Source organism: Acipenser ruthenus, chromosome 57, assembly GCF_902713425.1.
Source record: "Acipenser ruthenus chromosome 57, fAciRut3.2 maternal haplotype, whole genome shotgun sequence".
NCBI classification, from domain to species: Eukaryota; Metazoa; Chordata; class Actinopteri; order Acipenseriformes; family Acipenseridae; genus Acipenser; species Acipenser ruthenus.
The window spans coordinates 1,088,757-1,114,823 of NC_081245.1; the positions used below are offsets into that span (position 1 = coordinate 1,088,757).

General features: G+C 38.9%; 1 protein-coding gene across 1 annotated transcript; it reads left to right on the plus strand.

Moving 5' to 3' along the window:
• The first annotated feature begins 1,051 nt into the window (after positions 1-1,051).
• LOC117967247 (zinc finger and SCAN domain-containing protein 2-like) lies at positions 1,052-20,171 on the plus strand. Its single transcript, XM_059017613.1, has 5 exons — positions 1,052-1,736; positions 8,860-9,180; positions 10,308-10,781; positions 13,031-13,136; positions 20,067-20,171. Exons 1-4 carry the CDS (start codon positions 1,409-1,411, stop codon positions 13,042-13,044), a joined length of 1,137 nt encoding a protein of 378 aa, XP_058873596.1. The 5' UTR covers positions 1,052-1,408; the 3' UTR covers positions 13,045-13,136; positions 20,067-20,171.
• Positions 20,172-26,067: the final 5,896 nt, after the last annotated feature.

Here is a 26,067-nt window from a genome sequence, read left to right on the forward strand (position 1 = left end):
AATCTTTATAATTATTTATTTTGTAGCAGATGCCCTTATCCAGGACGACTTACAATTGTTACAAGATATCACATTTTTTTTATACTCATTATTATTTGTTTATTGAGCAGACGCCTTTATCCAAGACGACTTACAGAGACTAGGGTGTGTGAACTATGCATCAGCTGCAGAGTCACTTACAATAACGTCTCACCCGAAAGACGGAGCACAAGGAGGTGAAGTGACTTGCTCAGGGTCACACAATGAATCAGTGTCTGAGGTGGGATTTGAATCGGGGATCTCCTGGATACAAGCCCTTTTCTTTAACCACTGGACCACACAGCGCCTGTAGCAACTCTATGTGCCGCTGCCTTGTATGGAGCAGGGCAAAGCACTGGGGGGTACCTACAGCAATTGTGCTTAAATATGTACTGAATACCTAGCGTACAAGACCGTGTAAGAGAAGTGCTATGGTAGAATATGTTTGAAACATACAAAATGTACGTTAACACTAATAATTTTAATTTCGAAAAAACTGAGCACCGTCCATCCCTCCCCCCTCCAGCCCGTGTTAACCAGAGGCAAATTTCTTCATTCACCATCTCGACAGCAAAGCGATAGCGTAAGCTGTATTGAAAGAAATGTCTCGAATCCCCTCTGCTATTTGGGAGTTTTTTTTTTTTTTGTTAAATGCCCAGAAGACCAAAAAACAATTGAATGCCAACTGTGCAAGCGACTGTTGATGTATCCTGGAGGCACATCCAATCCCTGAGAAGCTTTGGAATGCAAAGTTCATTGAGCACGCGTAGAAAAAGCAGAACGATGTAAACGGGTGTCATTTCGGATCCACAACAGGACATCGCATAATACAATATAAAGCTGCAGGAGCCAGAATGGCGAACTCCGGCATCCAATATCTTCACTACGCGCGCGATCATGCCCCTGCTGAGATAAGGAGGCCAGCCAATCAGCCTCGCGAGCTGGGTTTAGAGTGTTCCTGCAGCCAATAATACGCGGCGATTCCAACCAGGCACGCCTACTTCTAGTGACGCGCTTATTTCATTGAAGGAAATTGAAACGTTGCGTTGTTTTTATGCTGTGGGTGAGTGACGAGTGGAGTTGCTGTAAGTTTTACAGCATTTTATCACCTGTTTACAGTAATACTGTAGTTTGGATTAAAATGTTACCAAATCATGTCGTTTATTACCTGTATTGAGTTCTGAAACAAAGCGCCACTTTTCTGTTTTATGTAAGAACTTTAGCCAGACAAGAGCGCGGAAGTTACTCCTCGAAAAGGGAAACGAGTCTGTTTTCTTTCATCACACCAGAAGTGTTGATTTTATATGAATGTTAATTCGCTTTAAATAAATACTAAATTAAAATCAAAGTGGATTCCGCTACTCGAGTCTCAAGCTAACAGTCAGTGAAGATGGACGTCAGCGTCTCCGTGTCGTTCTTTCAAGACGAGCTCGCCTCTACCATCGAGCACGCAGTGAAAGCGGCTGTAGACACCGTCTTGTGCCAAATCACAAAAGTTGTCGGCGGCAAATTCACTGAATTCCGAATGGAAATGGCTGGAAAGGAGAAAGAGAATGAAAGTCTGAAGCTGAGATTGGAAATATCAGAGAGCGAGTTGAAAGCAGTGCGGGAATGCATGAACGCTGCAGATGCAGACATTAAACAACCTCTCAGAAACATGAACCCCGACTGCAATGAACAAGACTTTCAGAGGAACGAGAACCAGGGATTATTTCAAGGTAAGATTGATCTTTTTGATGGTACTGTATTGCTTGGTCATAAATAATTTTTTAGTACATTTTATTGGTGAGGTCTTGGTTAGAATTTTAAAAGCAGTGTGAAACCGCAGACCCGACCCGCATGACACCGGGTCCTGCCCGGGTAGGTTCTGACCCGGGTAGATCACGCCAGTGTGAAAGGGGCTTTAGAGGCTAATCTTACCCGAGACAAGTAGATGTGGTGATGAGTAACGCAGTGGTAAATCAATGCAATTTCTGAAGCGACGTTGTTGTCTTCCTGTTTCACAAATAATTTCCAGACAGCCACTGGATTTCTGAGCCTGAAAATGTAAGTTTGTGAGGGTCAGAATTATTTTGCAGCTGTTATGTCATGTCAAATTTTGCCCCCCTTATTAAATTAACAAACATTATTAATAGATGTTAAAAACTACAAAACAACGGCACTGTCAATTTGTGTTGGTAAAGAGTCAACATGTACTTTCAGTGTTAATGGCTACGGCTAAATATGTAAAGCATATCTACATACACACATGCATGCATTATTTCACTGTGGCCTGTTCCACCCTTGTCAGTTTTTCAGGGAACACAATGTCAAAAATACACACTGAAAGGACTGTGTTTTAAAATAAGTAGGCTTCCATTTAGTTGTACTGTAGTTGGTTTTATTGGTACAGCACTATTTTCAACATAAGTATTTTAATTCAGAACGATACAATTCTGAAAATATCACTTTACAAAAGAGACGACTGTGGACATGTGGATTGTAAAACAGCACATACTTTTAAATCCGGTACGTATTGTAGCAGTGTGTAAAATTCCCCATTAATGACCCAACAGCAAAATGAAATCAAAATGTTACCCATGCACAGAACTGCGTAAGGCAATACAATTTAGCAAAAGATTTTAAAAAGTTTCCAGAATTAAAACAGTATCCAAAGTCAGTATTCAAAATTGCAGAATATAGTGCTCGATAAGGCCATGATGTCACAGTTCACTTGCAAATGAAAAAGCACAAAAGCAACTCAAGATCATAGCATTTTAAAAAAATGCAACACAGTATCTAAAACTGTTTTAATGATGAACTTTTACGTTACCATAGCTTGTCTCGTTCGCTTCGTTTTTGCTGCATTTACATCATGTGAAATTGGAGGAATAAAGACAGACTGATTTGGAATGCGAGGGGGGGGGGCAGGAAGAGGGCTGTGACGGATAAACAAGTACATTGTAACATTGAAGAGATGGGCTTTGTATCAGAAAACTGGTGACGGAGTTGGAAACCACATGTGATGGGTAAGTGCATTCATTTGTTACATATATATGTTATGGACCGTTGGTGAAGTGCCCAGCTGCAGCGGGCAGATTCCGAATTAGCTTCAAATTTTATGTCACTTCGGCATCTGCCCTGGCTGGTCAGCTGCCCACAGCCACCTGGGCTGATGATGAAGAAAGACTTTAGAGCACCCTGTTGTAACAAATGAAAGGCTAATGGAAAGTAACACAGCAGTGTTCATCCTCTGGGTATCTACTGCAGCTCTCAATAATGGTTTGTCAGTCATATAACTTTATTTAATCATTAGACAGACTGAATCGTTTTATTTTCATTTATTTATTTCAGTGAAATGCTGAAGCAAATGTCTAATTGTGTGCGATGTGATGTTAACTAATGTTAGACATGAAATGATATTGTTTTGAATGTGTAAAAAATATTTTCTACAGAACGAAAACTAAACTTTTTATAAGAATGTTTTCTTCTGAGTCAAACTGTCGTTCATGTTTCTAAATAAGAAATTCATATTAATTAATTACTATTGCTATGATCAATTAGTTTTGGCACTGCGTTCTTTCTGTCTCAGGTTACTATATTTAACTGGGTGGCATTTACACATTTAAACTTAACTGTGATTGTTAGTCTCTTGCTGATATTGAATGATCTCTCTTTCAAACAATGCAACTCTGCTCAGAAATCTGTATTGTATTACTGCAGTAAGAATAAAATAAAACATTGTTGCATTTTATTCTGCCCCCCCCGCCCCCCCCCCCCCCCCCCCAACTTACAATAACCTATCTAACCCATGATGAAAATAAACTGTGCATTGTTATTTAGTTTAGTTCCGTTGCTATAGCGCTGTCAGAAAGTATTTAAGTTATTTAAGTAAACATTGCAATGGGTTGCTTGGTGGCGGTGCGCTTTTGCGCTCAAAGGCAACAAAGGTAATTCACTCTCTATTTGTATTACACTGTATCTGTTAAAAATCTTTCTTCGCCCGGGTGGCAGCCAGGGCAGATGCTGAAAGGACATAAAATTCAAAGCTAATTCGGCATCTGCCTGCTGCAGCTGGGCACTTCATCAACTGCCCGGGCATTACGACAACAATCCATAACATATAATATATATATATATATTTTTTTTTTTTGATTGATTTTATTCTTAATATAAAACGTGACTGACGTGTATCTGGGTAATGGATATCCAAGTGCTGACTGTATTCAAATGCTGGGGACAGAGTAGAATGTACTAAACGGTAAGATAGTGGAAATCTTAAGCAACTGATGTACCGTAAAAACAGGACATAAAATTCGGCAGATTTGCTGCCTTGACCATTTTTGAATTGGTGTTTTCCACTTCGCATGTTCACAAAGAAATTCCACACAGTTTTGTATTTCTACTATTAATTTCAAAAACATTGAAATGCATGTACTTAATGAAATGTGTCTGCCAAAACAGTATCTTATTTACAGTAACTCGTTATAGCATCTACAGTGTCACTGCAGCAACTTGGAGAACAACAAAGAAGGCCTTCTAAAAATGGATTACAATATTATATGGCCCTTAACTTAATATACCAGTAATTGGAAAGGATTTACTAACTGCAGTACACTTTAACAATATGCATTAGCTAACTCTGTTTTATAACTTAGCTATGGTTCATTAGCATAACACCGTGGAATGATCACAGACTCATGTAGTAATTGTCAGACGTGTGCAAACTTTAACAAAGCCCAAACAAAAATGCTTTCAATTTAAAACTGGTTAATAGGCTAGCAAGCACTGACATAAGCAGCTCAGTACCACAGTAGAAGGTGCAGTTTACACTACCTCTCAGTTTCTGATCGCATCATAAATTTCAGATTTTCTAAATCCATTCATGGAAATGTCCGGTATGTTTTTAATTTTTTTCAAGCAAATTGGCTTCATCACTCACTGCCATTCTCAGATTCACCTTGACATCCATCAACTTTGACAACTTTCCCTAAGTGTTTTATAGGCTCCCTTAAACTAAAAGTTACCGTGGATTTGCACAATTTGCACAGTGATTATACAGTTTTCCAATAGTTATGCTGTGCATTTATCATGTTTTAATATGCTGTACCACTCCTCACTGCTTCAATATGCAGCATTAAGTTTTCAATGCATTTCTCTATGGTAACGTTTATAAGAGCTGTACTAACTGTTATTGTGATTTGGGTTCAGTAAATATTCATTCAGCAGGAGTGAGCAGCACTGCAGATGAAACGTGATTCTATTCCACAGTAACAATCTAATCTAATCAAAGCTAATTTGATTGGCATTCAATACTTGTAATAGATATATTAACATAAATAACTACGGTTTCAGTGTTGATATAGACTATATTACAACTTAAATGAAGAGGATTACCACTCAACTGTATTCAGAAGGGGTCATACAAATTACTGTACAATTTTTGTAAAGAGAGCACATTAAAGAAATTGCATGATAAATGCATTTTAATATGTGTACCACAAAAAGCAATATACAGTTCCCAGCGTTTAGAAATGTAGCTTTACGTTACCCCCCCTTTGTAAACAATTTAAAATATACAGGGTGTTCAGTGATTGAAGGTCACTATAGAAAATGCCAACTGCTGTGAATCGTTCCTTTTAATTTTGGAAATTTTTGCATGTGCAGTAAAGGTGATATCTACTATTTTCAGGGCTACCAGTTTCCCATGACAACAGTATTTTAAAAGATCATTTGATTTTTAAATACATGAACATGCATCATCCATTTAGCCATGGATATTGTAGAATAGTTTTTGTAATGAAAAGTGTAAGGGTCAGTTGAACAGAAAATGCTTTCAAAATTCCAGTCTAATGCATAGAAATAATTCAGGGTTTTACTTTGATACAATCCCTAATTCAAGGCAGATAACACACAAGGTTGATATTTTCTGCACATGCCATCGTAGGAACCTGTTAAAACCTGTTCATTGCAAGATGATATTTCCTAACTTTTTTTTACTTTATTTTCAGTTTACGCATTTTTTCAGTACCAATCAATAATAATGAGGAAGCGTCTTCAAATTGAATTAGATAACTGATCTGAACACTTTATGTAGGCTGAGCTGGGCACGAGGCTTGTTAAACTCTGTATGCCTTTATTGCCTTGTACCATACGACACAAATCACATGCGAGTTACATCTCACTGTTGTTAATGATCATTTTAATTAAGGTTGAAACATCCGTGGGAACATGGAACAGAAAATGATGCAACAAGGATCACAGACATAAAAAACTTCAATCCCAGGCAGCATTAGCAAGTGCATAATGTAACATCCACTGAGGCTAATGGGCCAGTGGTTGAGTTAGTTTACCAGAAAGCAGCCCTAGTCCATGATCAGTGCTAACCGGGGTCTGTGAAACCAGTCCTTCATTTAGTTTAAAGTTTGTTCTTTAACTTTTTTTATATACTTAGGCTTTGCATGTCCTTCAAGCTGCGAAGCTTGCACTTCAATTTGTCCTAATTCAGAATGTAATTGTGCCGGGCTACCAGCTAATTAAATGTTCAGAGAAGTGATAAATTAGGTGGGTCGATCATTACAACTAGAGTAATTAGTCAGTTGTGCTAAATCCAGGTCTTCTACCCAGTGCATATACATTCATGCTAGTGAGACTAGTCTGTAAAAGTTACTTTCAAGTTTTACAGTGGATGTTACAGCTTACAAAGCTGTGGTAATTTCATTTCATTGTATTTTATTATCAGAGACAATAATGAGATGTTGTAATAAACACATGGAAATCAATTGCAATTTTTCTATAGCATCATAACGCTCACATATAACTGCTAAGTTATTACCATGAGGTGAGTTGAAAAGAAAAACCTTTTGCATTTTGTCAGTCAAACAATATTAACAAGTAATATTATTACAAGAAAAAAATATTATATTATACAAACATTATTATAGTTATAATGTATTTCTGCTGAGATAAAATGTATTTAAAAGAGTAGGTTGTAGTTACAAATATTCCTATAATTGAATTGACAGTCTGTTCAGTGGATGTTTTATTACACCATTACTCAAGCAGGCTCACTTACCTAACATAAAACGGTCATATATCTTTATAGCAGCTTTAGTTTGCATCAGCAAGGGTGTTTAATGATGATGTGTGGTGTGACTGTGTTTTAGATTGTTTTAGATTGAGATTTTAGAGTTAGGTAGACAGTTTTTTTAGTTTAATATTAATCGCTGGAGCAGGAAAGACAGATGCAAGGAGAAAGCTTTGAAGTGCACCACATGGCAATTTAAAGGGGACCCTGTGTAACATTTTGGGGCTAAAATCTTTAGACTTACAATCTGCTTCCTTCCTTTCCTTCACTTCATAACATTATGGCTTTGTGAGTGAAATATCAACAAGGCTTTGTTACATTCACTTAAAGTAATAAACAGAGGGGACCCACGTGGTCAGTGATGTGATTGGTTGATAAAAATATACGTCTTTAAGAGAATGTCTTTTCCTGAGGTTAAGAAAAAAGTGATGTCATAAGGAAAGCCTATATTAATCAAAACATTGTATTGCCTTGTGTGTTTTTTTTTTATATAAATTTAGTCGTCGCCAATTTTTTTACCCCGGTTTTCTCCCCAATTTATCATGCCCAATTATTATCTGTATCCTCGGCTCACCGCTCGCAACCCCCCCGCCGACTCAGGGAAACGGCGGCTGGAACACGCGTCCTCCGAAACGTGCTCCTGCCAAGCCGTCATTTTTCACACTGCAGATCCACAGCAATGCCACCAGACCGGAGGACAACACAGATCTGGCGGCTCCGCTGCAGAGCCACAGGCGCCCTATCGGCCACAGGGGTCGCTGATGCGCGGTGAGCCGTGGATTCCCCTGCCGACCTAAGCCCTCCCTACCCGGGCAGCGCTCAGCCAATTGTGCGCCACCCCCTAGGAACTCCCGGTCACGGTCAGCTGTGACATAGCCTGGATTACCAACCTGCGATCTCCAGGCTATAGGGCACATCCTGCACTCCGCGCAGAGCACCTTTACTGGATGCGCCACTCGGGAGCCCCCCCTGTCTTGTGGACTCTTATAACTTGCTTAAGGAAAATAGAGTACCCAGTTGCTCTACTCTATTTTGGGACTCCCTTCAACCTGTGCTTGGGGAGGGGAGTCCCCCGCACCCTTACTATGTTAAAAAAATATATATTTGCTGAAGCTGCAATGAAGTTTTGTAATCAAAATAATTTTCTACTCACGGATGCATGGAGAAAAAAAGAACATTAACAAACATTTAAATATTTTAATTGTACACTGTGCACCTCTCTTCCTGTGTGTGTGGGCCCGTCCGTCCGCATGCAGTCTGGATTAGCGGTTAGGGCTCTGGACTCTTGACCAGAGGGGTCATAGGTTCAATCCCAGATGGGGGACAATGCTGTTGTACCCTTGAGCAAGGTTCTTTACCTAGATTGCTCCAGTAAAAACCCAACTGTATAAATGGGTACTTGTATGTAAAAATAATGTGATATCTTGTAACAATTGTAAGTCACCCTGGATAAGGGCGTCTGCTAAGAAATAAATTAATAATAATAATAATAATAATAATGCAGTTTTTGTAAAATGTCCCAAACAAACAGCAACCTCACGGGGGCCCCCATTTCTGCTGCGGGCCCTACGCTATAGTGTAATTTGTGTATAGTGCTGGGCACACTGTCAATTTACAAATAAATAAATAAATACATTTACATACATCTCCTCATAAATTGTTCTACTGGAATGACCCAATGACATCTCTCAGTAGAATTCTGACAAGGGGCTGGCTTTGTAGAGGAACCTGGCTAGTAAGTAAGAGTTATAATTTTGTACAATTCTTTCACACAGATCCCAAAGAGAGCCATGCTATGTCTAAATCTGAAGCACAGGAGGGTCCAAGGATAGAAGCAGTTTATACACTAGAGGAGTCCTTTGACCAGGAGTGGTGTGCAAGTCTAAAACAGGTTACAGAGCTGACATGTGTTAAAGATGAAGAGGTCTCTCGACTGGAATGTGTTACTATTAAAGAGGAATTCATAGAACAGGAATGTGCCCCCATCGCAGAGGAAGTTCCTACTGAAAATAATGTCTGTACACTTGAGGAGAACAACAAGCTGGGATCCAGTCTGTATGATGATTGTCCACCTGAATATGAACTGGGATTTAGAGGTAATCGTGCAAAACAAGAAACATTGAGCTGCCTGTTAACTTTGTGGAAACTGGTTACTAAACTCTAGAAGTGTGCTAAAGATTGACTTATTTGGTAATTCCACCTCAATTTAACAAGTTTCAACATAACTGTACTTTTTTTTATTTTATTTTTATTATTTTAAATTTAGTACTCGACAATTATTTTTTATTATTTTCTCCCAATTTAGAATATCCAATTATTATTTAAGCTCGGCTCACCGCTACCACCCCTGTGCTGACTCGGCAGTGGCGAAGATGAACACACGCTGTCCTCTGAAGCGTGTGCCATCAGCCGCCCGCTTCTTTACACACTGCAGACTCACCGTGCAGCCCTCTCAGAGCTACAGCGTCGGAGGACAACGCAGCTCCGGGCAGCTTGCAGGCAAGCCCGCAGGCGCCCGGCCAGACCACAGGGGTCGCTGGTGCGCGGTGAGCCGAGGACACCCTGGACCACCTAAACTCCCCCCCCCCCCCCCAGGCTATAGGGCGCATCCTGCACTCCACGCGGAGTGCCTTTACTGGATGCACCACTCGGGAGCCCCGCAATATAGCTGTACTTAATACTGACATCTGCTAGATGTGCACCCACTAACCCACCACTTTCAAATGCTGACTGTTTGCAGTTGTGCTGCTCCCACAGCTTTATAGTGGTGCTGGGCTCACATGTCTCATCATTGGGTGATGCTAAATCCAGTCGAGTTGCGAAGTGTCACCAGAAGAAACATTTTCAATACAGCACTTGCATATAAACCTGATCTTATACTACTATTCCTCAAAGTGATATTAAGTTGGGTGGAAATCAGTGACTGGTACATGTGAGTGATATTAATAGGATTGCGTTAATAATCAGCGATATTCTCAGGCACTAATTGATACCCATTATGTTGTGGTCGGTAAATTTCAATGTGGTGGTAATAAAAGAAGGCTAACATTAACAGGAGTGATTTGTAAGTGAATTTGGCTAAATATTCAGTTCACTCTCGGAGTTGGTCTTGGTTATGAGGGGAAGCCTTGCAGAAGAGCCAATGTGTAGGAATGCTATACAATAACATTGGTCTGTCTTTCTTTCTTTTTCTTTCTTTCTCTTTCTTTTGCTTCAACGATAGATGAAGAACACGACTCCATTCCATCACCCCACTGCAAAAACTCTTCTAGTGGCAAACCTCAGAGCAAGAAACACAGAGACATGACACCCCAAGAAAATGCAATTAAAAAATTGAGAGCGCACATAGTTAAAATTCCTTTCTTACAAGAGAGCCAACCACTTACTCTGCAGAGTACAGAGACTGCACATTCTGTGTGTGTGAACAACTCTGAAACCCGGGGCAACTTGAACACCTTGCCTTGTTCTGCTAAAGCTGGGAAGAGTTCCCGTCAATTAGGCTCTCCTAAAACTCACAAGGGAAATCGCACAGGAAGGGCTCCATTTTTCTGTGCTGATTGTGGGAAGAGTTTCAGTCCATCACAGATTAAAAGACACCAGCGTGTTCACACAGGAGAGAAACCGCACCACTGTAATGAATGTGAGAAGAGGTTCTCGCGACTAGAACATCTTAAAAAACACCAGCGAGTTCACACAGGTGAGAAACCATACCACTGTAATGAATGTGGGAGGAGTTTCACTGTTACAGACAGCCTTAAAATACACCAACGAATTCACACAGGAGAGAAACCCTGAATGCTGAACGTTGGGGAAGGTATAATCTGTTGGGACATCTTAAAAAAACAGAACATTTCCTGTCACCTAAAGAGATATGTGATTTAAAAAAATAGATAGTTAGTTAGTTATATAGATATCTATTATTATTATTATTATTATTATTTATTTCTTAGCTGACGCCCTTATCCAGGGCGACTTACAATTGTTACAAGATATCACATTATTTTTACATACAATTACCCATTTATACAGTTGGGTTTTTACTGGAGCAATCTAGGTAAAGTACCTTGCTCAAGGGTACAGCAGCAGTGTCCCCATCGGGGATTGAACCCACGACCCTCCGGTCAAGAGTCCAGAGCCCTAACCACTACTCCACACTGCTGCCCATATAGATAGATAGATAGATTATATAGATATAGATATAGATATAGATATAGATATATCTATATAGATATCTATATATATATAGTTATATAGATATCTATATCTATCTATCTATATCTATCTATCCATCTTGATACAGATTATATATATATATATATATATATATATATATATATATATATATATATATATATATATATATATATATATATATAATATGTAAATCCTTCCAAAAACTCATCGGAAGTGTTTATTGCACAGGCCTGTATTTACACATTTAAACAGAAAGGGATGACATTCCATCAGACATGAGAGCTGTAAACAAAACCGACACTTAACGCATTCCAAAGAGAGCGACGCTATTTCACAGCCTTCTTGTAAGAGAGACACATGCCTAACCCTAACCTTTGTTTAAATCTAGGGGCAGGTCACAGAACAAAAAATATACACCCACTATTACTTAAACAATAATAAAATGCGTATGTGTTTATATGATTGGCTAAGTCACGTACCCTCCCATCTGCTGGTAATAAAATCTGTGCATCTTCCACAGAAGAGGGTGCATCTTGAATTTCTATATGGGTCGCTGAAAGTTCAGTAATTCCTGTCTGCATTACCACTGTAACTAATGCCTATACCTGCAAACTGCCAGGAACTCAGTGACCTGCAAAATGTTTTTTATTAAAACCACAAGTACAAGACTTCTGCAGTGCTACAAAGGCATATTATTATCTAATAATAAATTAATTAATTAATAACACTAAACACGTAATTTGGACTTCTACCAATCTGCTTAACCCTTTAAGGACCGTGGTCGTGTAAACATGATAAACGCACTTAATTTATTTGACTTACTGGGCCACTATACTTTGCAGTACAGGTTGTAAACGCATGTCTTTGGATAGGGGAGGGCTTGAATTTCACTGCCTGATTTGTTCACTGAGATGGGCATTTAATTTTGTAAGGGTGAAGAAAGAATAACATCACAGGAACTTATTTAGAGTTAAGGAAAAACAGGAAAACACTGCAAATCCTATGTGTTTGACTTAAAATTACATTAGAGGATTTGTTCTGTCTCGTGTTTTAATACAGTCAGCACTCGCATATTCAACCCTATAAAATTTTGACTTCAGTGACAGTTAAAAGAGTGCGACACATATCTGATTATTTCATTTTGGCCGGTTCCAACCCTTGTCTGTTTTTCAGGGTACACAAAAAAATGCAATGTCAAAAATACAGCTGAAAGGACTGTTGTAAATGGAAACCTAGTTATTTTAAATGTTCTGTAGTTGGTTTTGTTGGTACAGTACTATATTTTCAACAGAAGTATTTTAATTCAGAACGATATGATTCTGAAAGTATCACTTGCCAAAAGGCTGCGGACTGTAGTACAGTTCATACTTTTAAATCCAGTACGTATTGTATCAATATGTAAAATCCCCCATTAATGACCCAACAGCAAAATTAAATCAATATGTTACCCATGCACAGAACTGCGTAAAACATAAAGGCAATGCAATTTAACTAAAGATTAAAAAAACACCAGTTTTCAGAATTTAAACAGGATCCAAAGTCCGTATTCAAAATTGCAGAATATAGTGCTCGATAAGGCCCTAATAATGTCACAGTTCACTTGCAAATGAAAATGCACAAAACAACTAAAGATCACAGATTTTTTTTTAATGCAACACAGTATCTAAAACTGTTTAATGATTAACTTTTACATTACCATAGCTTGTCTCGTTCGCTTTGTTTTTGCTGCATTTTCGTCATGTGAAATTGGAGGAAGCGCTGTGTAACTGCACAATAAAGACAGACTGATTTTGTAACAGTGAAGAGATGGGCTTTGTATCAGAAAACTGGTGACGGAGTCGGAAATCGCGTGCGACGGGTAAGTGGATTAATTTGTTACATATATATAGTGGTGTGAACGAGTGGTTTGCAGTGCGCAGGTGCAATGGTGATGCAGTTCTCAGGGAAAGACAGACACAAGACGCTTCACAATTAAACAGCTCTTTATTTGGCTGGGTTGCATGTCAACACTTACATAATACACTCAGGCTCTACACAGCAATGTGGATCGCTCTGTGCAAAACAAGGGTTTCAGCCCCGAAATAATAAGACACTAATAATAATAACATACAACACAGACACGGTCACTTCTCCAGACAGTGAGTGTTCTTTGTGCAGGTGTGGTGCAAGACAACGATCGTGACACAGTGCAGTCCGGGTTTGGTGCTGGCTCGTAGCGACAGCTCCCAGTTAGTGTTAGCCGTCTAACAATGACAAATAACAACAGTTAGAACAACAAACGAACAAAACACGAAACACTCACGGTACGTTTACACTTGGTCTCCTTAACAGGTCCTTGCAGTAACCATAACAAAGGAACAGATTGCTTTGTCACATCCCCTGAAATACCCATAGTCACGCCCCCTTCGATAGCTAGTGCAATCACGTATCCTCCAAACCATGACTGACACATCGCTTACCGTATTAAGGCAATGACTTCTGGTATTAGGACTCCTCCCCCTTCCTGGATGGCCTGCTTCCGACTTACCCTGGAATGAACTGCCAAACCATCCAGTCCGGGGCACACTGTTCCTGTTATACAGTGCCCTCACAGGTCGAGAGGGAGATTGTTGACTAGGATTCATTCGCTCTCTGTCTCAAATGGGGATTGATTTTATTCTTAATATAAGGGGGAAAATGTGACCGATGTGTATCTGGGTAACGGATATCCAAGTGCTGACTATTCAAATGCTGGGGACAAAGTAGAATGTACTAAACGGTACTTTTCTAATAAGATGGTGGAAATCTTAACTAACTAATGTACCATAATAACGGGAAGTTTTGGCTGGTATTCAATTCAGTGGATTTGCTACCTTGACTATTTTTGAATTGCTGTTTCTCACTTCACACGTCAACAAAGAAATGCCACACAGTATTTCTACCTTTTTAATTTAAAAAACGTTCAAACACATGTACATAACCACCCAGCTGCTTATCCCGCGATTTCCACATGGAGCGCATGCAAGTCCAAATTTGTCACTCCCGTGGGAATGGCGTGCAGGCGTTTATATGTGCATCTGCAAAGTTTAACACGTCTTTAACGTGCTTCAATTAAAAAATAAGAACACTGTATTGTAGAAGTGTATGCAGTTTTATTTTTTACTGGCAGATGGCAGACCAGGTCATCTCTATATACACAGCTGAGAGTGAAAAATGGATGTCTGTTTATCTACAGAGAATAAAATGAGATTTCTTTATTTATTTGTTGGTGTTACAGGTTGTACGGAAGCCTTGTCAGGTTTGGTACTGGTCAATTACCTATTTATTTATTTATTGTACCTACACTTCACAGATAATTCCTATAACAGCGCTATACATCCATGCCTGAAACTGGGGAAGATACTGTGTATGACGTGATATAAAAATCTGCGATGCAAGTTTTCTGATGTATATGTGCTAGATAAAGATGTTAGCATTGATGAGGGTTTGAAGTGCACCTGCGTTGAAATCTCGCACAAAAAATCATTTCTAAAGTGGTATGCCTTAATATAATGTTGTTATAATGCTGCCATTGTAAAAAGTATTATTTATACTTCTATAATGCAGGCATTGGGGGGGGTGGTGGGGGGGGGGGGGGAGAGATGTTGCGTTGTGATCTATATTATAATGCTACAATTGTAAACACATTGTTGTTATTTAAGTTCTATTGAAATACTGTATTTCCGTTGTGTATTTAAAACAATATAGCAAAAATTGTTTTGAAAACTGTCCCGATTGCTTATTTGAAGTCTAAGAATGAAAAATCTGCAAAACAAAGAGCATTTTAACATAGAAAGTTGCCAAAATAAATGGGCAGCTGGGTGGTTAATGAAATCTGTGCTAAAACAATATCGGATTTGCAGTAACTCGTTATAGCATCTACAGTGTCACTGCAGCAACTTGGAGAACAACAAAGAAGGCCTTCTAAAAATGGATTATTTATTGTCCTTGCAGGCCCTTAACTTAAGATACTAGTAATTGGAAAGGATTACTAACTGCAGTACACTTTAACAATATGCATTAGCTAACTCTGTTTTATAACTTAGCCATGGTTCATTAGCATAACACCGTGGAATGATCACAGAATCATGTAGTAATTGTCAGACGTGTGCAAACTTTAACAAAGCCCAAACAAAAATGCTTTCAATTTAAAACTGGGTAATAGGCTAGCAAGCACTGACATACGCAGACGACACAAAAATAGGAGGAGTGGCAAACACTGTTGCAGCAGCAAAGGTCATTCAAAATGATCTAGACATCATTCAGAACTGGGCAGACACATGGCAAATTACATTTAATAGAGAAAAGTGTAACGTATTGCACACAGGCAATAAAAATGTGCATTATAAATATCATATGGGAGATACTGAAATTGAATAAGGGAACTATGAAAAAGACCAAGGAGTTTATGTTGACTCAGAAATGTCTTCATCTAGACAATGTGGGGAAGCTATAAAAAAGGCCAACAAGATGCTTGGATATATTGTGAGAAGTGTTGAATTTAAATCAAGGGAAGTAATGTTAAAACTTTACAATGCATTAGTAAGACCTTGTGCCGTATTGAATTCAGCACTAGCCTCTTTGGCTGTCAATCATTTTAAAATTGTATAAAGACGTCAGGTGGAGGAAGAGAGAGTGTGATTGTAGGAAGTGACGTAATAGTTGATGCAGAGAGAGAGAGAGAATGAGAGAATGCAGTATGGCAATAAGTTGTAATAGTTTTTTTTTTGTTTGTTTTTTTTGGTGCCTAAGCTTACCGTTAATTAATATATGAAATATAGCTTTGACACCACGGATGTTTTGTGTATGGCGAAATTCGTTGGGACAGGAATGATGTCAAGTCAACGATTGAGGAATAAAGTGGCGAGTGATTTGAAACGTGCAGGATCAGTGAAGACGCCGACACGGTTTGCAATTTTGAATTCACCAATGGTTATTTAATGCGTGGAGAACAATCCATATTGATTTAAACTAGCGAGACTGAAACCTGGAGTTTATACTGCCGTATTACTAGCCGGATAAACCTGGAGTTTTCTGCATATTGCTGTATTATTGGCGAGACTGAAACCTGGAGTTTTTTTGTTTTTTTTTGTTTTTTTGTTTTTGTTGCCTACTGGATTGTTATGGAGTTGTCCTGCACGTGTATTTGAGGAGGACAGCTGACAACTGTAGCGGGACTTAACCAATATTATGGAAGTTCCCGTCGTTTCTCTTTTGGGAAAATGACTGTTTAGATCTATGTCACGTCCTTTCTTACTTTGCTTGACTTTATTATAGCCTCCCGGTCATTATTTCTGTTACTTACCTTGATGCAAACTGCTTGTTTATTATCTGTATGTTGGTGTAATGACTTGGAAAATATTGTCTGTTTGAAACCAGATATATTTATGATCAGATTTAAAGAAAGTGTTTGATTATTTTCATACTAATGGTTTTTTTCCCTTCTTTCTTTCTCTCTCTCTATTTTAAAACTGTATTAACTGAGTTTCTTTGCATATGAATCAGCTAAACTGAATTGCTATTTGTATAACCTGTGATATAAATAGTTTATGAATGTTTGTTGTATTAAGGGTATAAAATTGATTCTTTGTATAAATCAGTTAAACTGAATTGATACTTGTACAACCTGTGATATTGATAGTTTCTTTGCATATGAATCAGTTAAACTGAATTGCCATTTTCTCAATATGTGATATAGATGGTTTGTGAATGTTTGCTGTGTGTAAAGAACTGCATCCGAGGAATAACCATAGTTAATCCGTTAGGAGGGCTCAATATGAATAATGGAATTACCATTTAACTATAAAAAAATCTTATTGGCTATTCAGTTTAATTGCTTGTGCTATGCTTAGGATAATGCGGAGACCATGTAAATTGAGAAATATACTATTGTATGTTTCTTAATAGATATGGTTTCAGTGATTGGGAACTAATTGAGTACTAAAGGTGTCAAGGAAGAATGCTCTTAAATGTGTGTTGTGTGGTGTAAAACGAAAATGAGTGACAGTACTGGTTATGGAATAAATGTTAATGGGTGTTTATTTAAAACCCTATGCTTAAGTTATCAAGAGTCAGTTGCAATTTTTACATTGTAGGGTCGCGTAGGTAGAAACTTGGTTTTGCTACAAGGTCCGAGTAACGAGTTGTGTTTTATTGGGACGTTTATATATACTTTCCTGGCACCCGAACTTTATTATTAGGCCAATTTCGTTACAACCTCACCTAGAATATTGTGTTCAGTTCTGGTCACGTCGTTACAAAAAGGATATTGCTGCTCTAGAAAGAGTGCAAAGAAGAGCGACCAGAATTATCCCGGGTTTAAAAGGCATGTCGTATGCAGACAGGCTAAAAGAATTGAATCTATTCAGTCTTGAACAAAGAAGACTACGCGCCGATCTGGAACCAACTCCCCAGTAATGTTGTTGAAGCTGACACCCTGGGATCCTTCAAGAAGCTGCTTAATGAGATTCTGGGATCAATAAAGCTACTAACAACCAAACGAGCAAGATGGGCTGAATGTCCTCTTGTTTGTAAACTTTCTTATGATAAGAACATGTTCTTATGTACTAATAAGCAACTCAGTACCACAGTAGCAGGCCCGGTTTACACTGCCTCTGAGTTTCTGGTCGCATCATAAATTTCAGATTTTCTAAATCCATTCATGGAAATGTCCGGTATGCTTTTTTGGAGCCCTGCTACTAAAGTGTTTTTATAGGCTCCTGTGAGAGGGATGCTGATGACATCAGGCCAGAATGCAGGAAGGAAGGAAACAAACAAACCCAACACTGCTCAGTGCAAAACAAATATTCAAACAAAAACACTGCTCCCAGAGCAAAACAAATATTCAAACAAAAACACTGCTCACAGAGCAACACAAATATTCAAACAGAAACACTGCTCACAGAGCAACACAAATATTCAAACAGAAACACTGCTCACAGAGCAAAACAAATATTCAAACAAAAACACTGCTCACCGAGCAACACAAATATTCAAACAAAAACACTGCTCACAGAGCAAAACAAATATTCAAACAAAAACACTGCTCACAGAGCAACACAAATATTCAAACAGAAACACTGCTTACAGAGCAACACAAATATTCAAACAAAAACACTGCTCACAGCAAAACAAATATTCAAACTGAAACACTGCTCACAGAGCAAAACAAATATTCAAACAAAAACACTGCTCACAGAGCAACACAAATATTCAAACAAAAACAAATCTCAAATAAAAAACACAACAAAACTCAGGTCAGGCTGGGCAATCTCTTTCACTGATCCTGTATTTTTAAACACTCACTGCTTGCTCTCGTTTTCTCCTCTCTACACCCCTGAGTGCAGAGAGCTGCAGGCTTTTATTTACTGTGGCCGAGGAGTTAACTATCAATTATCTCATTACCCCTCAGCCACAGTCTGCACAAGTTTTTTTAATTACTACTGGCAGAGGACGAGCTGCTGACCTTGCCTCTGCCAGAACACATTTAAATGAAAATAAAAAAAAACATACGGCTTTGACGTCATATTTATAAATAAATAAATCATAATAATACAACAAAACAAATACAAAATAATAAATTGATCAGGGGCGGAAGAGAGGTACCCCATTCTAAAATAAACAAATACATTTGCTTTTAAATAACAAAACTAAACTAAACAAATACATTTATGCAGGGTTTTGCCCTACAGTTTTTCCAATAGTTATGCTGTGCATTTATCATGTTTTAATATGCTGTACCATTCCTCACTGCTTCAATATGCAGCATTCAATGCATTTCTCTATGGTAACGTTTATAAGAGCTGTACGAACTGTTACTGTGATTCGGGTTCAGTAAATATTCATTCAGCAGAGGTGAGTAACACTGCAGATGAAATGTGATTCTATTCCACTGTAACTGTTTGTAATAGTAATTTCCACTCAACTGTATTCAGAGGGGGTCATACAAATTACTGTACAATTTTTATAAAGAGAACATGTTAAAGTAAATTGCATGATAAATGCGGTTTAATATGTCTACCTTCAAAAAGCAATATACAGTTCCCAGCGTTTAGAAATGTAGCTTTTACATTACCCCCCCCCCCCCCCCCCCTTTGTAAACAATTTAAAATATACAGGGTGAAGGTCACAGATAGAAAATGCCAACTGCTGTGAATCCTCCAGTTTTTTAAAAAGATAAAATACAACAGTATTTTAAAAGATAATTTGATTTTTAAATACATGAACATGCATCATCCATTTAGCCATGGATATTGTAGAATAGTTTTTGTAATGAAAAGTATAAGGGTCAGTTGAACAGAAAATGCTTTTAAAATTCCAGTCTAAGGCATATAAATAATTCAGGGGTTTACTTTGATACAATCCCTAATTCAAGGCAAATAACACACAAGGTTGATAGGAGTTGTATGTTATTTAAAAACACACCGATATAAAACGTGGAAATGTGGATGCGGTGAAATGTTTTTATTTTAATTTAAAAACAAAAATGTATTTCAGCTTCTATTTGAGGCATTAATCGCCCCTCTACCAGAAATACTTTAGAAGCAACATTGGATCAAACCTCATTCTCATCTCAGGGTAATTGTAACTAGGCCCACTGTATCAATTTTAAAATAAATAAATACATTTTCATTAAAAAAAAAAAAAAAAAAATTGTTCCACCGGAATGACCCAGTGTCATCTCTCAGTAGAATTCTGACAAGGGGCTGGCTTTGTAGGGGAACCTGACTGGTAAGTTAGTTCTAATTGTGTACAATTTTCTTTCACACAGATCCCAAAGAGAGCCATGCTATGCCTAAATCTGAAGCACAGGAGGGGCCAAGGATAGAAGCAGTTTATACACTAGAGGAGTCTTTTGACCAGGAGTGGTGTGCAAGTCTAAAGCAGGTTACAGAGCTGACATGTGTTGAAGAGTTCCCTCGACTGGAATGTGTTCCTATTAAAGAGGAATTCATAGAACAGGAATGTGTCCCCATCGCAGAGGAAGTTCCTACTGAAAATAATGTCTGTACACTTGAGGAGAACAACCAGCTGGGATCCAGCCTGTGTGATGATTGTCAAGCTGAATGTGAACTGGGATTTAAAGGTAATCGTACAGAACAAGCAGCATTGAACTGCCAGTAAACTTTGCAGAAATGAGTTACTAAACTGCAGAAGTGTGCTGAAGATTGATGTTTTTGGTCATCCCAGCGCAATTTAACAGGTTGCAACATAACTGTACTTAATACTGTGCTTACATCTGCTAGATGTGCACCCACTAACATACCACTTTTGAATGCATTTTGCTTTTCGCTGTTTCTGGTAGACTGTTTGCAGTTGTGCTGCTCCCACAGCTTTATAGTGGTGCTGGGATCACATGACTCATCATATACATTTTGTTCCTCAAAGTGATATTAAGTGGGGTGGAAATCAATACAGGTGAGTGATATTAACAGGAGTGTGTTAATAATCAAAGGGATATTCTCAGGCACTCATTGATACCCATTATATTCTGCCTGGCACATTTCAATGTGATGGTAATAAAAGAAGACTAACATTAATAGGAGTGATTTATAAGTGGATTTGGATAAATATGCACTTCACTCTAGGAGTTGGTCATGGTTATGAAAGGAAGCCCTGCAGAAGAGCCAATATGTAAGAATGCTGTACAATAACCTACCTTTCTTTATCTTCTACAGTAGAAGGAGAACACGGCTCCACTCCATCACCCCACTGCAAAACCTCTTCCAGTGGCAAACAGCAGTGCAAGAAACACAGAGACATGACACACCAAGAAAATGCAATAAAAACATTGAGAACTCACATAGTTAAAATTCCTTCTTTACAAGACAGACCAACACTTACTCTGGAGAGTACAGAGGCTGCACATTCTCTGTGTGTGAACAACTCTGAAACCCGGGGCAACTTGAAGACTTTGACTTGTTCTACTCAAGGTGGGAAGAGTTCCCGTCAATTAGGATCTCCTAAAACTCATAAGGGAAATCGCACAAGTGGGACTCAATTTCTCTGTCCTGATTGTGGGAAAAGTTTCAGTCTACCACAACTTAAAAGACACCAGCGTGTTCACACAGGAGAGAAACCATACCACTGTAATGAATGTGAGAAGAGGTTCTCTCGATTAGAACATCTTAAAAATCACCAACGAGTTCACACAGGAGAGAAACCATACCACTGTAATCATTGTGGGAAGTGCTTTACTGAATTAAGTACTCTAAAAAAACACGAAAGAATTCACACTGGAGAGAAACCACACCGCTGTAATGAATGTGGCAGGAGTTTCACTTTACCAGGGACCCTTAAAAAACACCAACAAATTCACACAGGGAAGAAACCCGGAATGCTGAATAGTGGTATACCTTAAAACCAGAACATTTCCTGTGTGATTGGAACACCTTTTAGAGTAAAAAAAATCTTTTAACACACTAGCCTCTCTAATATAAAAACAAGTATATTCCTTCACAAAGACTCATCATAAGTGTTTATACACATGCCTACATTTAAACAGACCAAAGGATAACATTCCGGTCAGATATCAGAGCTTCAAACAAAACTGACACTTTTAACACATTCCAAAGAGGGAGACACTGTTTTACACCCTCACTGGTAAGAGAAAGACATCCCAAGATGTTTATCTTGTGGGAGATGTTGCTGGCCGATATCCCAGTGATTGAGAAGGCAAACGTTAATTAAGCCATAAACGTGCCAGGACTAGTTGGGTTTGTTTCAATCTAGGGGCAGGTCACAAAATCTATCTCTATATCTCTATCTCGAGAGATCCTCTTTAAAAAACAAAACAATAATGATAATAGAATGTTTATATGATTGGCTGTCACGTGTCGTCCCATCTGCTGGTAATAAAAGCCATGCATTTTCCATAGAGAAGGGTGAATTTTCACCATTTCCTGTCTGCGTTACCACAGTAACTGATGCCTATATTTGGAAACTGTTCGCCAACTGGTAAAAACAGTTTAAAACCAGGAACTCATTGACCTGCTAAATGTTTTTTCTTAACCGGGAGTAAAAGACTTTTGCAGTGCTACAAAGATAACACCCATGGGTAACTACTGTAGTAAAAAAGCTTAACAGATCGATCAATCGGCTGTTTGCACCTCGTTACTGAGTGATTACCCCTGTACTGTACCTTGCCTATTTAATCCCTGTACGCAGTGTCAAGTTTATTTACAGTTTGAAAAAAAACAGCACTGACTGCAACAGCTAGCAAGCATGTCTGGAAAGAGAAAAGCGATGAGCATCAGCACAAAAATTCAGTGTACATAAAATGTCTCTGTTCGATGCTGTGCGCTTGCTAAAGCATGCTTGGAACTGTCAGTCAGCAAACAATGCAACGTTGTTTAAAAAAGCTGGGGACAATGTAGGAATGAACCTGATTGATTATGGACGGGGAAGGGGACAGGAGTGCTCTGTAAATGTGTGTTTGTAAACTGTTGTTCTTGTTCACATCTGTTGGCGTTCTCTGTGTGTTTTGGTGCTTGTGGAAATTAAAGCGTAAAGACTGTGTGTGTGAGTGCGTCACTGAGGGGGGTGGGAGCAGGTCTGACACGACCAGTCAGAGATACGGGGGTGTTGGACCAATAAGTGAGGAAGGGGGAGGCACTTGGGGGTGTGTGGAGATGACAGTGTGAAAGACAAGCGGGATCTTGCAGCGGGAGAATTGAGAGAGCTGAGAGGTTGAATTTGTGAGTGAGAGGAGAGGAATGAGAGCCATTGTTCACTAAAAGCTCAAAAAATATTTACAGTGGTTTCCTACTGCTTTGAACTGCAACTGTTGACTGTCTCATTGTATCCTGGAAACCCCACAGCTCAGCACTGCAATCCCCAGTAATGTTGTTGAAACTGACACCCTGGGATCCTTCAAGAAGCTGCTTGATGGGATTCTGGGATCAATAAGCTACTAACAAACAAACGAGCAAGATGGGCTGAATGGCCTCCTCTCGTTTGTAAACTTTCTTATGTTCTTGATATGTAAATAAATCCTGTTTGCCTGCGGGGGGGCGTATCAACTTCAACCTCCGTCTCGCTCTCCTGCCTCTCACTCAGCAGTGAATGCACGCACCCACACGGCAGACGGCTACTCCGTCACAAGCATTAATACCCTGTATCTTTCTAAACAAGGGATTTAGGGGAGCTCCCTGATAAAAGCTGAATCTCTAAATAATAATATAGTACAGTAATTGTTACAGCTGTGTATAATGGTATTTAAAACAGGATTCATTTATCTGCCTTTTTACATATCTGCCCTTACTTTGGTCGCATCGCAGTCGGATACGCAACGGATTGCTGTACTTTATTACATTCATAGGTTTTCATCTTTTTCATTAGTGTAATGAGTGTCTTAATAAAGATTTTTGACCGCATACACACGTGTTTGTTTTGATTACTGTGCTGGTGATTGGGGGGCATTTTGAATGTCAGGTTATTGTGTGGGAGTTTATACCGTCCATCGCTTACTGCGGGTGAATCACGTTAACACAAACGTGCCTAAGCGTTGGCGACTGTATATCAAAAACATTTGAGCATGCAGCTTACCTTTCAAAGTTTGCATTGCCCCATGCTTTTCCATAGTTATAAAGTGCATTTACCATTTGGACTAGATGTCTTTTTCAATAGGTACGTTTACACTGGCACAAATATTTCAAGAGGATAAGAGGACGGATTCCAGTCACTTTTTGCTAGCGTAAACGCTACTGAGCACGTTCTGGAATCCATCCTTATCCTCTCAAATGTTGAGTTCTTATTCCGGACAGGAGGACAGATTCCGGTCACGTTTTTTCAGTGTAAACGCGCCGAGGACTGTGACACAAATAGAATGATTCTTGGTGGTAAATCTCCCTCCCGACCTGTGAGGGCGCTAAGTACAGGAAACAGAGTACCCTGGACTGGATGGCCTGACAATTTATTGCCAGGGTTAAAAGGAAGTAGTCATCTAGAAAGGGGGCGGAGCTCCGGGGGACTAACTCATCGACCCGGAAGGGAAACGATGTGGCAGCCGCGGATTGGAGGAGCAGTTGCAATCGTTTACCAAGGGGTCATGACTGACGGTATAAATAGGGGATGGAGCGATGTGATCTGTTCATTCGTTTATGGTTAAGAAACGACCCGGAAGGACCAGTATTGTGTTTATCGTACCGTGAGTGTTTGTCTCTAATTACTTGTTGTTATTAGTAGATGGCTAACATGTTCCGGAGATGTCGCCAGAGGCCAGCACTAACCCGGACATCACAGCACCTGTATCATGATAACTTGTATTTTGCACCACGAGCACTACAGCACTCATGCAGGACTGGTGACCGTGTTTGTATATGGAGCGAGGTAACCAGTGGTGTACCACAGGGATCAGTATTAGGTCCTCTGCTATTCCTAATCTACATTAATGATTTAGATTCTGGTATAGTAAGCAAACTCGTTAAATTTGCAGACGACACAAAAAATAGGAGAAGTGGCAAACACTGTTGCAGCAGCAAAGGTCATTCAAAATGATCTAGACAGCATTCAGAACTGGGCAGACACATGGCAAATTACATTTAATAGAGAAAAGTGTAAAGTATTGCACACAGGCAATAAAAATGTGCATTATAAATATCATATGGGAGATACTGAAATTGAAGAAGGGAACTATGAAAAAGACCTAGGAGTTTATGTTGACTCAGAAATGTCTTCATCTAGACAATGTGGGGAAGCTATAAAAAAGGCCAACAAGATGCTTGTATATATTGTGAAAAGTGTTGAATTTAAATCAAGGGAAGTAATGTTAAAACTTTACAATGCATTAGTAAGACCTCACCTAGAATATTGTGTTCAGTTCTGGTCACCTCGTTACAAAAATGATATTGCTGCTCTAGAAAGAGTGCAAAGAAGAGCGACCACTATTATCCCGAGTTTAAAAGGCATGTCGTATGCAGACAGGCTAAAAGAATTGAATCTATTCAGTCTTGAACAAAGAAGACTACACGGTGATCTGATTCAAACATTCAAAATCCTAAAAGGTATAGACAATGTCGACCCAGGGGACTTTTTTGACCTGAAAAAAGAAACAAGGACCAGGGGTCACAAATGGAGATTAGATAAAGGGGCATTCAGAACAGAAAATAGGAGGCACTTTTTTACACAGAGAATTGTGAGGGTCTGGAACCAACTCCCCAGTAATGTTGTTGAAGCTGACACCCTGGGATCCTTCAAGAAGCTGCTTGATGAGATTCTGGGATCAATAAGCTACTAACAACCAAACGAGCAAGATGGGCTGAATGGCGTCCTCTCGTTTGTAAACTTTCTTATGTTCTTATATTTTGCGTGTAATATTGACTTTTTATTATTTGGGACTGCAACCCAGAGCCGTACCGATCCTTGATGGCACCCTGTGCGGGATATAAATCCAGCGCCTCCCACTGGAACTTGTATTCAGCGGATAAAATAAATTAATAAAAAAAGAGTTCAAAATCTTTGTTAATGTCCAATGGAATGCACCAATAGAAATGAAACCTAGAGCATACAAATGTACTTTTCCTGCTTTCTGATGCAAAGTAATTGATGACATGGTCATAGTTCAGAGAGTTGGCCAATGCAAATTCAATGGATATAATGGCTAGATTGGACAAACGTTCTTGACTCATCACAGTTCAGAGATCATTTCTATCAATTTTAGCTTACTGAAACTACATTGGATTGTTAGGGAACTTGCAAATAAATTACCTACCTGCGTAAAAAACCATACTGTTAGCTGGAAGCTAAAATGTTTATTTGCATGTAAAGAATTA